This window comes from Cervus elaphus, chromosome 4 (assembly GCF_910594005.1).
Source record: "Cervus elaphus chromosome 4, mCerEla1.1, whole genome shotgun sequence".
Classification (NCBI taxonomy): domain Eukaryota; kingdom Metazoa; phylum Chordata; class Mammalia; order Artiodactyla; family Cervidae; genus Cervus; species Cervus elaphus.
The window spans coordinates 7,124,121-7,136,163 of NC_057818.1; the positions used below are offsets into that span (position 1 = coordinate 7,124,121).

The window sequence follows — 12,043 nt, forward strand, 5'->3', positions numbered from 1 at the left end:
AGACTTGAAAAAAAAATTTTTTGAACTGGGAAGCCTTTGTTTTTGCTTCTTCTGTTTCATCCTGTTTTTATTTTTCTTCCTAAGAACCTGGGCCAAGTTTGTAAAAGTGCCACACTTTGTTTAAAAAAAAAAAAAAAAAAATCCAACATGGCATGCCTTTCTTCTTAAAGGGGGGTGGTCTTTATCTTTGATTTTAATAAGGATGGTCCTTTCAAGTCTGACTTGGAAGCGTTTTAGAAAGTAAAGGAAAAATTTGAGCAAAACCTCTAATGGCCATGGTGTTAAGATGGTCCCTTGCACCATAGCTCATTGGTTGAAAGCATAGAGGCAGAGTTAAATGAAGTCCGTCCTTTAACGTTATTGACCTTGGCGAACACGGAGAGAAGGTTTATTTCTGTGGATTAGTTTTCCCTGCCCACAGGCCTATACACAGAGAAGCGTTTGTGAAGGCGAAGGATGGTGTTAATTCTGAGCCCTGTGATGAAATATTAAATAAATGAGAGAAGGTAATTTGATAATGCCTCACGGTTTGGGGACAGATTCCATAAAGTAAGTACTTTTATGTAACAAAGTAGCTGACAAGGCCTAAGCTCTTTGCCTCGACGCGATGACACGGGAAAGATATGAGTGTCAGGAGGCTGGTTGACATGGGGGCCCGTGGCATTTCGACCATCTCTGTTGCTTTCCAAAGGACAGCTGCTCATTTAGCTTACATTGCGCGAGTGCTAAAAATGTAAACATACCTCATAATGGCTGTGAAGAATATATATCAAATTCTCTAAGACATGTTTATTTTTTAGTACTGATTTTTGTTTATTTCTCTGCACCAGGTCTTAGTTGCAGCACCTTCCACCTTCACTGTGGCAGGCAGGATCTTTACTTGCAGCACACGGGATCTAGTTCCCCGACAGGGGATTGAACCCCGGCCCCGTGCTTTGGGAGTGCAGAGCCTTAGCCCCTGGACTGCCTGGGATGTCCCTCTGAGTCATATTTAACAGGTGCCATTAGCAGACAGTTGGTTTTCCCTGCCCTCAGGAGCTCTTAGTTTGTGACCTGAGCCCATGTGGCGAGTGTGGTGGTTTGAAGGCTCACCTGCCTTGAGTTCAGGCCACGTCCCTTGGGCATCCTTCTCAGTTTTCGCCCTCCAATCTTGTGAGGCCCGTAACCTCTGGGATTGTGGGTTTCCTTGACTATCACTGAGGACAGTGATGCCTCTTAGGGTTTCTGTGAAGTGCACCTTCAGTTAGAGGCTGATTCTCCAAAAGTGCCCGACGCGGCGCCCAGCATGAGATCACCCCCAGGCCACCCTCTCCACACCTCTCTCTGCAGTCTTCTCTGGGTATCAGGGTGCCCAGAGAGCGCATCACTTGGAACAAGAACCGGTTTTCCTTTCTCCCTGGTGCTGATTTCTCTGTATCAGAGTTTATGAAGACTTAGCAATGATCCACGAGATACCATTCAGTCTTTTGTTCCTTATCCTAACAGGCTCTACACACATGTGTTAAAAACAGAAGCAGCATAGATGTTAATCATATGGAAAATAAGTCTTCCTCATCTCTGACCAGTAATAGTTCTTTTGCTGAAATAATCAGTGTTATCACACATCTGAGCACGAACGTTCCCTATTTTGGCTTCAACCAGTGGGCCCATAGGTACCTGCTAATCTGTACCTTGATTTTTTTTTTCTTACTGACAGAACATGGGCACGTTTCCTGGTTTCTCCTCCTCCCTTCACCCTGTTCTTTTCTGTGTGTGCTATGTAGTTTATTTTGCCTAATTGATGGATATTTAGGTGGATTCCAAGTCGTTGGCTGTTATAAAACAAGGCTGGTTAAATACTTCTCTCACATTCTAGCTCATGTGGGCAAGGACATTTATTGGCTGCATTTCTGGTTATGAAATAATTGGGCAAGAAGGCTTGTCCACGAACAGTTGGATATAGTCCAGTCACCTCCAAAGATGTTGAGCCATTCTGTATTGCTTTCCAAGCCCCCTCCCCTGTCGACCTGTGAGGTTGCTTGTTTGTCCTGTGTCCTCACTGACACGGATGCTGTTTGATTTAGCTGTCCTTACAGAACACGTCTTCGTTGGGCTGCTGAGGACCATGTTAATTGTAATCTCTGGGTGCTTTTCTCACGGATTCGTAACACACTGGGATCTGGACTGTTCCTGGCAGGTCAGGTGAGAACTTACTCAGCCAGCTCAGTGGCGGCCCTGGTAGGCAGCCTGGGGTCAGTCTTGCCTCTTGAGAGGTCTCGGGCAGTCAGGTGGAATTGATAATACAGCTTTACAAAACACTACCGTGTGTAAACACAGCCTGTTGACGATTCAGAAACATGCTCCAAGCGAACCAGCCATTTCCTGCTTCTCTGTTCTCACCGCTTGATTTGGCATCGTTCTTTGGTAAATATTTATATTTAGGACCTCCTATGAGGGGTGTGGGAGAGTCACCTGTGATCCTTGTATGTAGCAGTGTAGAATGCACGCATATAAAAGCAGGGCATGTTGTGACTTAACTGCTTCTGGAGAGATGGCTGTAGTTTTTATGTCTTAAGAGTTGGAGAGTGTGGTTAGTGTTTAGCGAGCACAAGTTCTAAACTCTCAGGGTTATCTGTTCACTGCATTTGTGGTATTGACCTCAGAGCTGTAGTGACTGCATGTCGAACTCGATGGGAAATGGCCTGGGAGCACTGGACTTCAGCAGCATGGTCAGTGTCCTACCGTCATAGCTTCATTAACAGTCATCAGATCAGTGAGGAAATATGGTCCTTGTGCGTTTAGGAGAACGTAGGTGAAACCCACATCCTTAAAGCTAGTGGTTTCTTGATGCTATCATTGTCCCAAATTTGAATTGTCCCAAAATCCAGGTCAGGATGAAAGACATGAGGCTCTTCGTTTTGCTCTGTACATGACCGTTGCTCTCCAGGGAGGGAGCTGGCTTGTGCTGGAAGATTCTGTAACTTGTTGATTGGTTCCTCCACATCACTGTCCTGGTGTGTTCTAGGATGGGAGGGTGGGGGACGGTGCGGAGGAGAGGAATCACCATCTCTCTGGCCTTTTAATTGTGTACCGTTAAAAGTAACATTTGTCTCCAGCGCTTCACAATTATAAATTAATAATAACAACCCATTAGAAATTACTGGTGTTGTAAGCCCCAAGCTCCTTTGGGCATCTTAATAAAAATGATAATTAAAACCATAATTTACAGTAAATGGGGACACTGCCCAAGTAAATCCACAATATGGAGAAAATTAAAAAAGTCAAACCGGAAGGAAGCTTCGTAGCACTGGAGGAAGAAAAGGGCCTTGTCTGTGGCCCGACTTGAGCGGGAGCTCTGTGGATGTCTGTGGGCCTGGCTTCCCAGCCTGGGGCTCTCTGTGCCTGGGGGATCTGCAGCTCCGTTTCTGTCTCCCCTACCTGCTGGCGAGCCTCCCTGGCTGTGGCCCCTGCTCTGTCCCCCCCAGCCCCCGCCCCCAAACCCCCATCCCCACCCCCCCACCGCCCCGGCTGTGTTCCCCGCCTGGGTAAACCGTTCTCCAACCCTGGATCCTGCCTCAGACTTAGATTCAGGCTTTGTACATTTTTTGCTTCCCGATGGTTTTCTAATTTTGCCCTTGGCTATTGAGCATAAGAAGGTACCTCATCCCTTCTGACTGGTTACAGGGCTTCAGTATCCTCAAGTAGCCCATCTTTTGCATGACAACCAGAGGTGTCTTTTTTTTCTTTTTTAAATTCATTTATTTGGCTGTATCAGATCTTTAGCTGAGGCATGTGGGATTTAGCTCCCTGACCAGAAATTGAACGCAGGCCCCCTGCATTGGGAGCAGAGTCTTAGGCACTGGACCGTCAGGGAGGTCCCCAGAGGTACCTTCAATGGATTAGACACTAGTAGTAGCAGCATCGGCAGTTATTCATAGTGCTACTCTACTCCTGAATTCTCACCAGTTTTTGATCTCGTTTTGCCCTGCACTCAGTCTTTTTTATTTTTGGCTTGATTAGTTCGTTTTTATGCTCCTTGGTCCCAGTGTAGTTTTGGGTCCAGCATTCCTGTGACCACGCAGGGACTCTAGGGGAAGGCAGGGCAGCTGGGTGAAGGAACCGGCACCACAGAGCCACCCCCGGGGTTGGTGCCATCGCGTCTGCCTGTGCAGAGCCGAGCGCTGCTGCCCGTCTGAAGGTGTCGCCAGCATCCTTCTTGCGCTTGAGGGAGTGGGGTTTAACAGACCTTAAATAGCATCTCAAGCAACTCAGGGTGAAGCCTTCTTTGAGATTTGGCAGATCACATGTGAAGGTTCTGACTGAGGCAGTGTCGTAATCAGGCTTGAGCCTCTGTCTCCAGCAGGGCTCTTCCCCGTGCGATGTGTGTCTGAGCATCTGCTGTCTGCCGTGGTCTGGCGGGTGATGCCAGCCTTCCGGGGTGACCATGGGAAACAGGGGAGCCTGAACCCCGTGTCTAGGCCACCGTGGCTCCTGGGCCTGCCCATCACCAAGTGGAATGAGGGCCCAGTGTGGTTTGATTGTAAGCTTTTACAGAGAACCTGGACATCTGCCGTTGGATATATTGATATAATTGCCCTGATTTTTTAATGCCAGCAAGTGATTCATATTAGGAAGGAAGGGAGCATAGAAGGATGGAAGAGAGGGCAGGACAGAGAAACAGCGATGAAGGGAGGCAAAACGTGGGCCAGAGGAAGCAAGTCCACGGTCTTGATTTACTCCACCGTCACCAGTTTGTAACCTTGATTCTAGACATGGAAACCTCGTGTAAGATAAGCAGGCATTTCATATCTTTGAAGTATGTTTTCCCTTTTTCTGGTCCTTCAATGTTTGTATGCAAAGCTTGAAACCTAGGACAGGGGGATATGAAACCCCCACAGTGACTTGATTTTTCCCAATTGGATCAGACATAACAAGTGCTAGAAAACTAATGCTGCCCATTGTTTTAAAACGTCTTCCGTTAGTTTCTTGATATTATTAGCTTTAAATATTCCTCTGGACACACTCTTGCCACCTCCACGCAGTTTAAGCTGGTTCAATTTAAACATTGTCATAAAGTTAATTTTTTATAAGATGAATCAGGTTATTAAATTTAGTAAACAATTGCCTTCATTATTTTGCACAAACTTTGGCGCTGGGTAGAATTGGCTTAGCACTACTACATTTCGCTAATTAAACTGGTCATCAGCTTTGGTATTACCGGAGTGAGGGATGCTATTCTCATGGGCTTTTCCTGGACTTGAGCAGTAGGTAGCATTATTAAACTTTTTTTTTTAATTTTATAAAACTCCACACACAAGAGATATGGTTTACTATAAAAGTGTTATTGTCCTTCCTAAACCATCGTCTTTTGAAATATCTCTGCTTTGTTTTTGCTTCCAAGGCAGTTGCACAGGATAAGAAGATGGAATTGTCCATTGCCGCTTTTAAAAGTAGACTTGTGATGTGTAACGCACGGCTTAGATAAAGGAAGATAGATGGAAGAGTGTAATTTCACATGACACAGGGACAGATAGCCCAACCATAACTGCAGTCAGGAGTCATCTGAAGGAGAGAGGATGCAGACTGGTGACCACAGCCTGTTGCTGCCTCAGCATCAGATGTGCTGTTTTTGGTAATAAGAAGTCGTCTGCCACTGTTTATTTTGTCACGTGAGATGGCATGTTTGGGAAAATAAATTTTGGTAGAATAAGGGCATGCTGCCCCCCCCCACCAAACCTGCAAACCCCCCCCCCCCCCGATTTCTAGATAGTATCATTCAAAACTGCCATGATTGGTATTTTTGCAGGATTTCAGTATTTATTTGTGGTCTAAAAGGAAGTTTGAGGGCCATCCATGTTTTCACAACTTGGATTGTTTTCAAACAGTTCAGAATTGTAGCCTGTTAGCCAACCTGTAAGGACATTCGTCTCTTTGGCAGGTATTTATTGAACCCTACTGGGCCTTAGTCCTATGAGACACAGAGATGGAAAAGGCACTGATTCTAAGGAATTTACAGTTATCCTGCTAAACCAGATAAATAGAGCCCTAGGACCTGCTTGGCCCTGCGTTGAGTGTTGATGCTTCCTCAATCCATTAAAAAAAAAAATAAGTTTGCTGTGGCTTGGGAACTCTTGGGATCTAGTTCCTTGAGCAGGGATTGAACCCAGGCCCCGTTCATTGGGAGTATGCAGTCTTGGCCACAGAGTTCCCATGCTACATCTAAGCAATGGCATAGCCAAATTAATAAATAAATAAATGCATCAATTAATTAATTTTGCTAATGAGTGCTGAGGCATTGCCTCCACTATCTTCCCCCACTCACCGTGTAATTTTTTTTTATGTTGTTTAATTGCTAAGTCGTATCTGACTCTTTGTGACCCCATGAACTGTAATCCACCAGTTTCCCCCGTCCATGGGATATCCCAAGTAAAGGTACTGGAGTGGGTTGCCATTTCCGTCTTCAGGAGATCTTCCTGACCCAGGGATCGAACTCGTGTGTCCTGATTGGCAGGCAGACTCTTACTGCTGAGCCACCAGGGAAGCCAACTTTTTTATACTCTTGGGTGAAAAAGCGATGTAAAATATCTCTTTGGATTGCTCTGACCTGGAGACTTCATAGGGACACAGAGTCCATCCTTTCCAACAAGATCGGGGTGGGAAAGGTCCTGCGATTGCAAGTAAAGTCTCTCTTGGCCGCTTGACACAGCCTCCCTGTGGCCGTCAGCGTGTCATTAACCCGAGGGGTGCGGCACGTCAGTCAGGTGGACTGTCCCAAGCTTGCGCCCTTGCAGCTCTGAAGTGGCTGGGCTATGAAACCTGGTGTTTGACTTCTCTTGCTTTCCCTTGTGTTCTGGGTACCTTTTGCTCACCGGTGACAAGGGGTGAAATTGGTGTCATGGATCCAAATAAGTGAATTTCAGGTTATTGTTTCTTGCCTCAAAGATGCGGGTTTGAGCACCTTTCAGTACATGCACCAAAGAGGAGGCAAGCAGATTGAGATGTACGATATCTCAGATTTGAAATTGTTTGTGTATTTTGACCTCAGATTCAAGTGTAGGAGGTTGTCCTTCAGTTCAGTTCAGTCATTCAGTTCAGTGTCCGACTCTTTTCGACCCCATGAACTGCAGCACGCCAGGCCTCCCTGTCCATCACCAACTCTGGGAGTCCACCCAAACCCATGTCCACTGAGTTGGTGATGCCATCCAACCATCTCATCCTCTGTCGTCCCCTTCTCCTCCCACCTTCGATCTTTCCCAGCATCAGGGTCTTTTCAAATGAGTCAGCTCTTTGCACCAGGTGGCCAAAGTATTGGAGTTTCAGCTTCACCATCAGTCCTCCCAATGAACACCCAGGACTGATACCATGGGAAATGACTATATTTTGGGCTGTAGAGCTTGGCATAAACGGTGGTCAAGTGTGTTCTTAAGCCAGTACTTAGACAAATGGAGTGGTAGATCTTGTGGCTAATTTCTTTCTCTTTTAAGTATTTACTTATTTACTTGACTGTGCTGGGTCTTGGTAGCGGCACATGGGATCTAGTTCCCTGACCAGGATTGAGCCCAGGCCCCCTGTCTTGGGAGCATGGAGTCTTAGCCAGTGGACCAGCAGGGAAGTCCCTAGCTAATTTCTTTAAGTTCTAGTTGATGTTGAAATTAGTTAACTCATGTGTTGCTGTTGGGAGCAGAGCTCGGAGAGAGTTTTTTCAGTCATGATGGCTGTGCTATATTTGCTAGTTCATACAAATCAGAGAGAAGGCCCCAGACTTCCCGCTGAAGTGGATTTTGGAAAGGGTCAGTCATTAACATTTGTTTTCCCACTGACTATGGTTAACATTAGACTCCTAGTGTGCGTTTACTGTTCACTCCCCATTTTATTAATAAAGGATGACTGAGTTTCTGATGGGTTAAAGGCACAGCCTGATGTCTGATAGCTTATAAATAGCTAGAGCTGGGTCAACACAGATGTGTCAGACTCCTGAGTTTTCCACTGTGCTGTGCTGGCTTACCTTGAGAGCGAGTTTATGTAAATAGTCTGGCCTCCATGCAGACTAGATCCGTGGCAGTGGTTTGAATGGACTACCCGTGCTCGCCTCTTTCACGTGGCAGCCTCAGTAAGATAACGGCACTCTGATTGTTCCTACATACAAACATTATCTTGGAAACGCTAATCTGTGATCATCTGACGTAGCTTTGGCTGAATTACATTGCTGCCTTCTCCAGTAGAATTGATTTCTTTGTCGTGGCATATTCTGTGTGATTTTCCACACAGTTTACAAGGTGTGGTATTTTACACTTCAGAGTAGTGGGGTGATAGTCAAGCTCTGAAATTAGATTCCTCCCCTCCCTTCCCCTCCCTTCCTTTCTCTTTTCATGTCAGTCGTGTATAAGAGTTCTAGGTGCTCCACATCCTTGCCAACAGTTGGTGGGGTCATTATTTATTTTTTAATTTCTAAAAGTTTTAGCCATTGTAGCAGTAAATATGTGTTATCATCTTATTGTATCTTTAATTTGCGTTTCCCTAATGACCGATGAGTTCAAGCCTCATAAAATAGTTGAGTTTTTCTTTATTACGTGGAAGAGCTTATGTGAGATTGGCATTTTTATTTTTGTAAATGTTTGGTAGACTTTATTGTTCAAGGCAAATGGATCCAGAGTTTTCAAAAGAATTTTCTTTTAAAAAATCCAGGTTTTTGGGAGGTGGGAGGGGGGATCGGGATGGGGAATACGTGTCACTCTATGGCTGATTCATATCAATGTATGACAAAACCCACTGAAATGTTGTGAAGTAATTAGCCTCCAACTAATAAAAAAAATAAAAATTAAAAAAAAAATTAAAAATCCAGGTTTTTTTCAGTTGTTCTCTTTCTCCTTGCATCAGTTTTTAAGTGGTGTCTTTCTGGGAATTTGTCTTTTTCACCGATATCTTAAATCTGTTGGTGTGAGGTTGTTAATTATCCTTTTTAAGGTCACTTTAGGGTTGTAGACTCTGACTGGCGTCCTCTTATTCACACGTGACGTCTGCCGTCTGTGTGCTCCCTTGCTCACTCACGTGTCTGCCCTAGTGTGTGTGCTTCCTCTGTCGTCTCTCTCTCTGGCCCTTCGTCAATTTTGTTTTTTCCCCAAGGCAATGACTTTCGGATTCTTTGTTCCTCTGTATTTTATGTTTGTTTTATTTTTATTATCTTCCTTCTACTTTCTTTAGGTAATCAGCTGCTTTAAAATTTCCTCTAATTTAATAGATGCTTAATAGAACTCATATTTTCTTCCTTTGTCCTTTTTCCATGGCTTTAGCTATGTTCTGTAAGTTTTGATATGTAGGAGTTTTATAATCATTTAGTTCATTTTCTGATTTTCATTGTGAATTTTTGAGTCATAATTTTTTGTTTAGCAATGTGTTGCTTAGTTTCCAGATGGGAACTTTCTAGGGTCTTTTATTGATTTCTGATTTTATTCTACTATTGTCAAAGGGCATCTTTTACAGTTTTAATGTTTGTTTGGAATTTGAGACTGTTGCCCTGCACATGTTCAGTTTTGGTAAATATCCGTTAAGTACTTGAGTGTACGTTTTGCTGTTGTGTTCAGTGTTTAATATTATCACTGTTTATCAGTGATTTAATATTTTCAGGTTTATTAGTTAAAGTCAGAAATCTTCTATTAGTTCCTGTTTATTGACTTATTTTTATGTTACTGATACGTTAAAATCTTTCACTCTGATTATGAATTTGTGTATTTCTCCTCTTAATTCTGTCAACTTTTGACACATGTGTGTATGTATATAGAATTGTCACATATTCCTCATGGATTAGAACTTAAAATTATGAAATATTCAGGTTTTTCTCTTATACTTCTTTTGGTTCATCTTTACATGGTATGTCTTTTTCCATTCTTTTAATATTTTATCCTTATATTTAAGGATATAAAACAAAACATACACACTTGTAGGGAGCCTGTTGTGTGTGTGTGTATATATGTATATGTTTTATTCAGTCTGACAGTCTTTGTGTTATTGCAGTTTTTAGTTCACTTTACTGGGATTACAGATATATTTGGGGTTAAATATATTACTTTATTATTGGCTTTCTGTGTAACTTTTATATTCCATTTTTCTCCTCTTTCTTGTCTTTTTTCTTTTTAAAAATTATTCTACTTCCCCTTCCCTTAACTGGTTAAATTTGTATTATTTTACTGTTATTTCAGTGGTATTTGTAGAGATAACATCCTGTGTTTTTGACTTACTAAGGTTCTCATATAAATTAGCACTTTCTGGGCAGTGCAGGGGTCTTAGAATACTTAAATCTCAAGTACTTACCTCCTGGGTTATATGTCATTATTGTCAATATAGTAATGTTCACTAGGTGTGGTAAATTTACAAACTATTACTATTATCATTTAGAGTTTTTCATCTTTTTACCCTTTATATTGCTCTGTCATTTTCTGCAACTCCAGATTTCTATCTAGGGTCCTTTCCCTCCTATCTGAAGAGCATCCTTTAGTATTTCCTGTATTGTAGACATGCTGAGGATATATTCTCTCAGCTTTTGTTTGCTTAAAAATCTTGTTTCTCTTTATTTTTGAAGGGTGTTCTCACTGGGTATAGAAGCACCAAATGCTGGCTCACCTCTCTTGGCCTTTCAACTTCTCCAGATGTTAGCCCCCCAGATTCTCAATCATACTGAGGGGTGTGTGTGTGTGTGTGAGTGTGTATGTGTTGTTTTGTCCAGCTTTCTAATTGTTCTCAGCAAGAGTGTGGGTCTAGGAAACCGAGTTGCCATTGCTGGAAGCAGAAGTGCTGGAAACATTTAAAATAGTCCAAGCACGCTGTCAGGAACTTATTAGCAGATGTTTGTTTTGCTTTCCAGGTTTGTTTTCTCTTGTTAGACTGTGAACTCTTTGAGGACAGTGACCATGTCTCAGTCTTTGTATATCCTTACCCTTTGTATTGAGCACAGAGTCTGGTTGTTGTCAAGCAGTGGTTCAAAGGCTGGCCGTGCCGCAAGCTCTTCTGTGGTGTGGCCTTCACCTTTGAAATCACTGTGTTCCTGGGACAGGTTTTCTCAACCTCAACGCTGTAGACATTTGAACCAAATGATTCTTTGCTGTGGGGCTGTCCTGGGCCATATCGGATATTCTGTAGCATGCCTGGCCTTTACAGGCTAGATACCAGTAGCACACCCCCTTCCCATCCCCCCCCCCCACACACACACACAGTAAAGTCAGTCATTTTCTGACTACTGAAAATGTCTCAAGATAGTTGCAGATTTCTTCTGAGGGCAAATCCCGTCTAATTGACATCCACTAGAGTAATGCATAAGGTGCTCAGCAAAGGCCATTTAGCATCATGATTTGGTGCTTTTGCATTTGTGTTTCCTAATGTGGACTTTCCTTTAAACCACAGGGTTTGAAACTGCCAAATCTTTCGCCCTTCATGGTGCACATGTGATCCTGGCCTGCAGGAACATGACGAGAGCCACTGAAGCTGTGTCCCGCATTTTAGGAGAATGGGTAAGCGAGCGCTTACATTTTTCTTTTTAATTGTCAAATACACATGCCGGGATAAACACTTGAAGGTTTTAGTACAGTTCATAAAGTTTATTGCTCTTGGAATAATGTTTTCTTTGTTTTTAAAGTCATATTCTCTTTGTTTATTTTATGAATGAAAGGACAGGCAAGCCGTTTATAGTTTGTTTATGGTTCTCTGTCAATGTCATCTGCTTTATTAGTCAGAGGTTCCAGAATGTTTACTCATTTAGCTCGTTTATTAAGAAAAACAGAATGTGGTTGACGCCCTCGAGTGTGACTAAGAGGTTATGTGCGGTTTTCAGAATGATAAAGGGGCAGACTTCAACCCTGTCCTGGTTTTTCCTCTTTGCTTTTCTCTGTGCAGATGTGGGTGTTGATGTGCCTGTGTGCACAAACATGTATTGAGGGCAGTTGGTGCTCTTGGGGTTAAGGATATAGCATCAAATAAAACAAAATACCTGCCCTCATGAACTTCTAGCTAGAAGAAACCAACCATAAAGGGATGATTAAAGTTTAACATGATGTCAGGTTGTTATAAATGCAGT

General features: G+C 43.1%; 1 protein-coding gene across 10 annotated transcripts in view; it reads left to right on the top strand.

Annotated features, from left to right (window-relative positions):
- Window positions 1-12,043, top strand: part of WWOX (WW domain containing oxidoreductase) — an 891,989-nt gene that overhangs the window by 38,881 nt on the left and 841,065 nt on the right. For all 10 annotated transcript variants that reach the window (XM_043898105.1, XM_043898107.1, XM_043898108.1 and 7 more), the window contains exon 5: window positions 11,374-11,480. In XM_043898105.1, coding sequence (XP_043754040.1) covers window positions 11,374-11,480 — 107 coding nt within the window. The remainder of the gene's footprint in view (window positions 1-11,373; window positions 11,481-12,043) is intronic.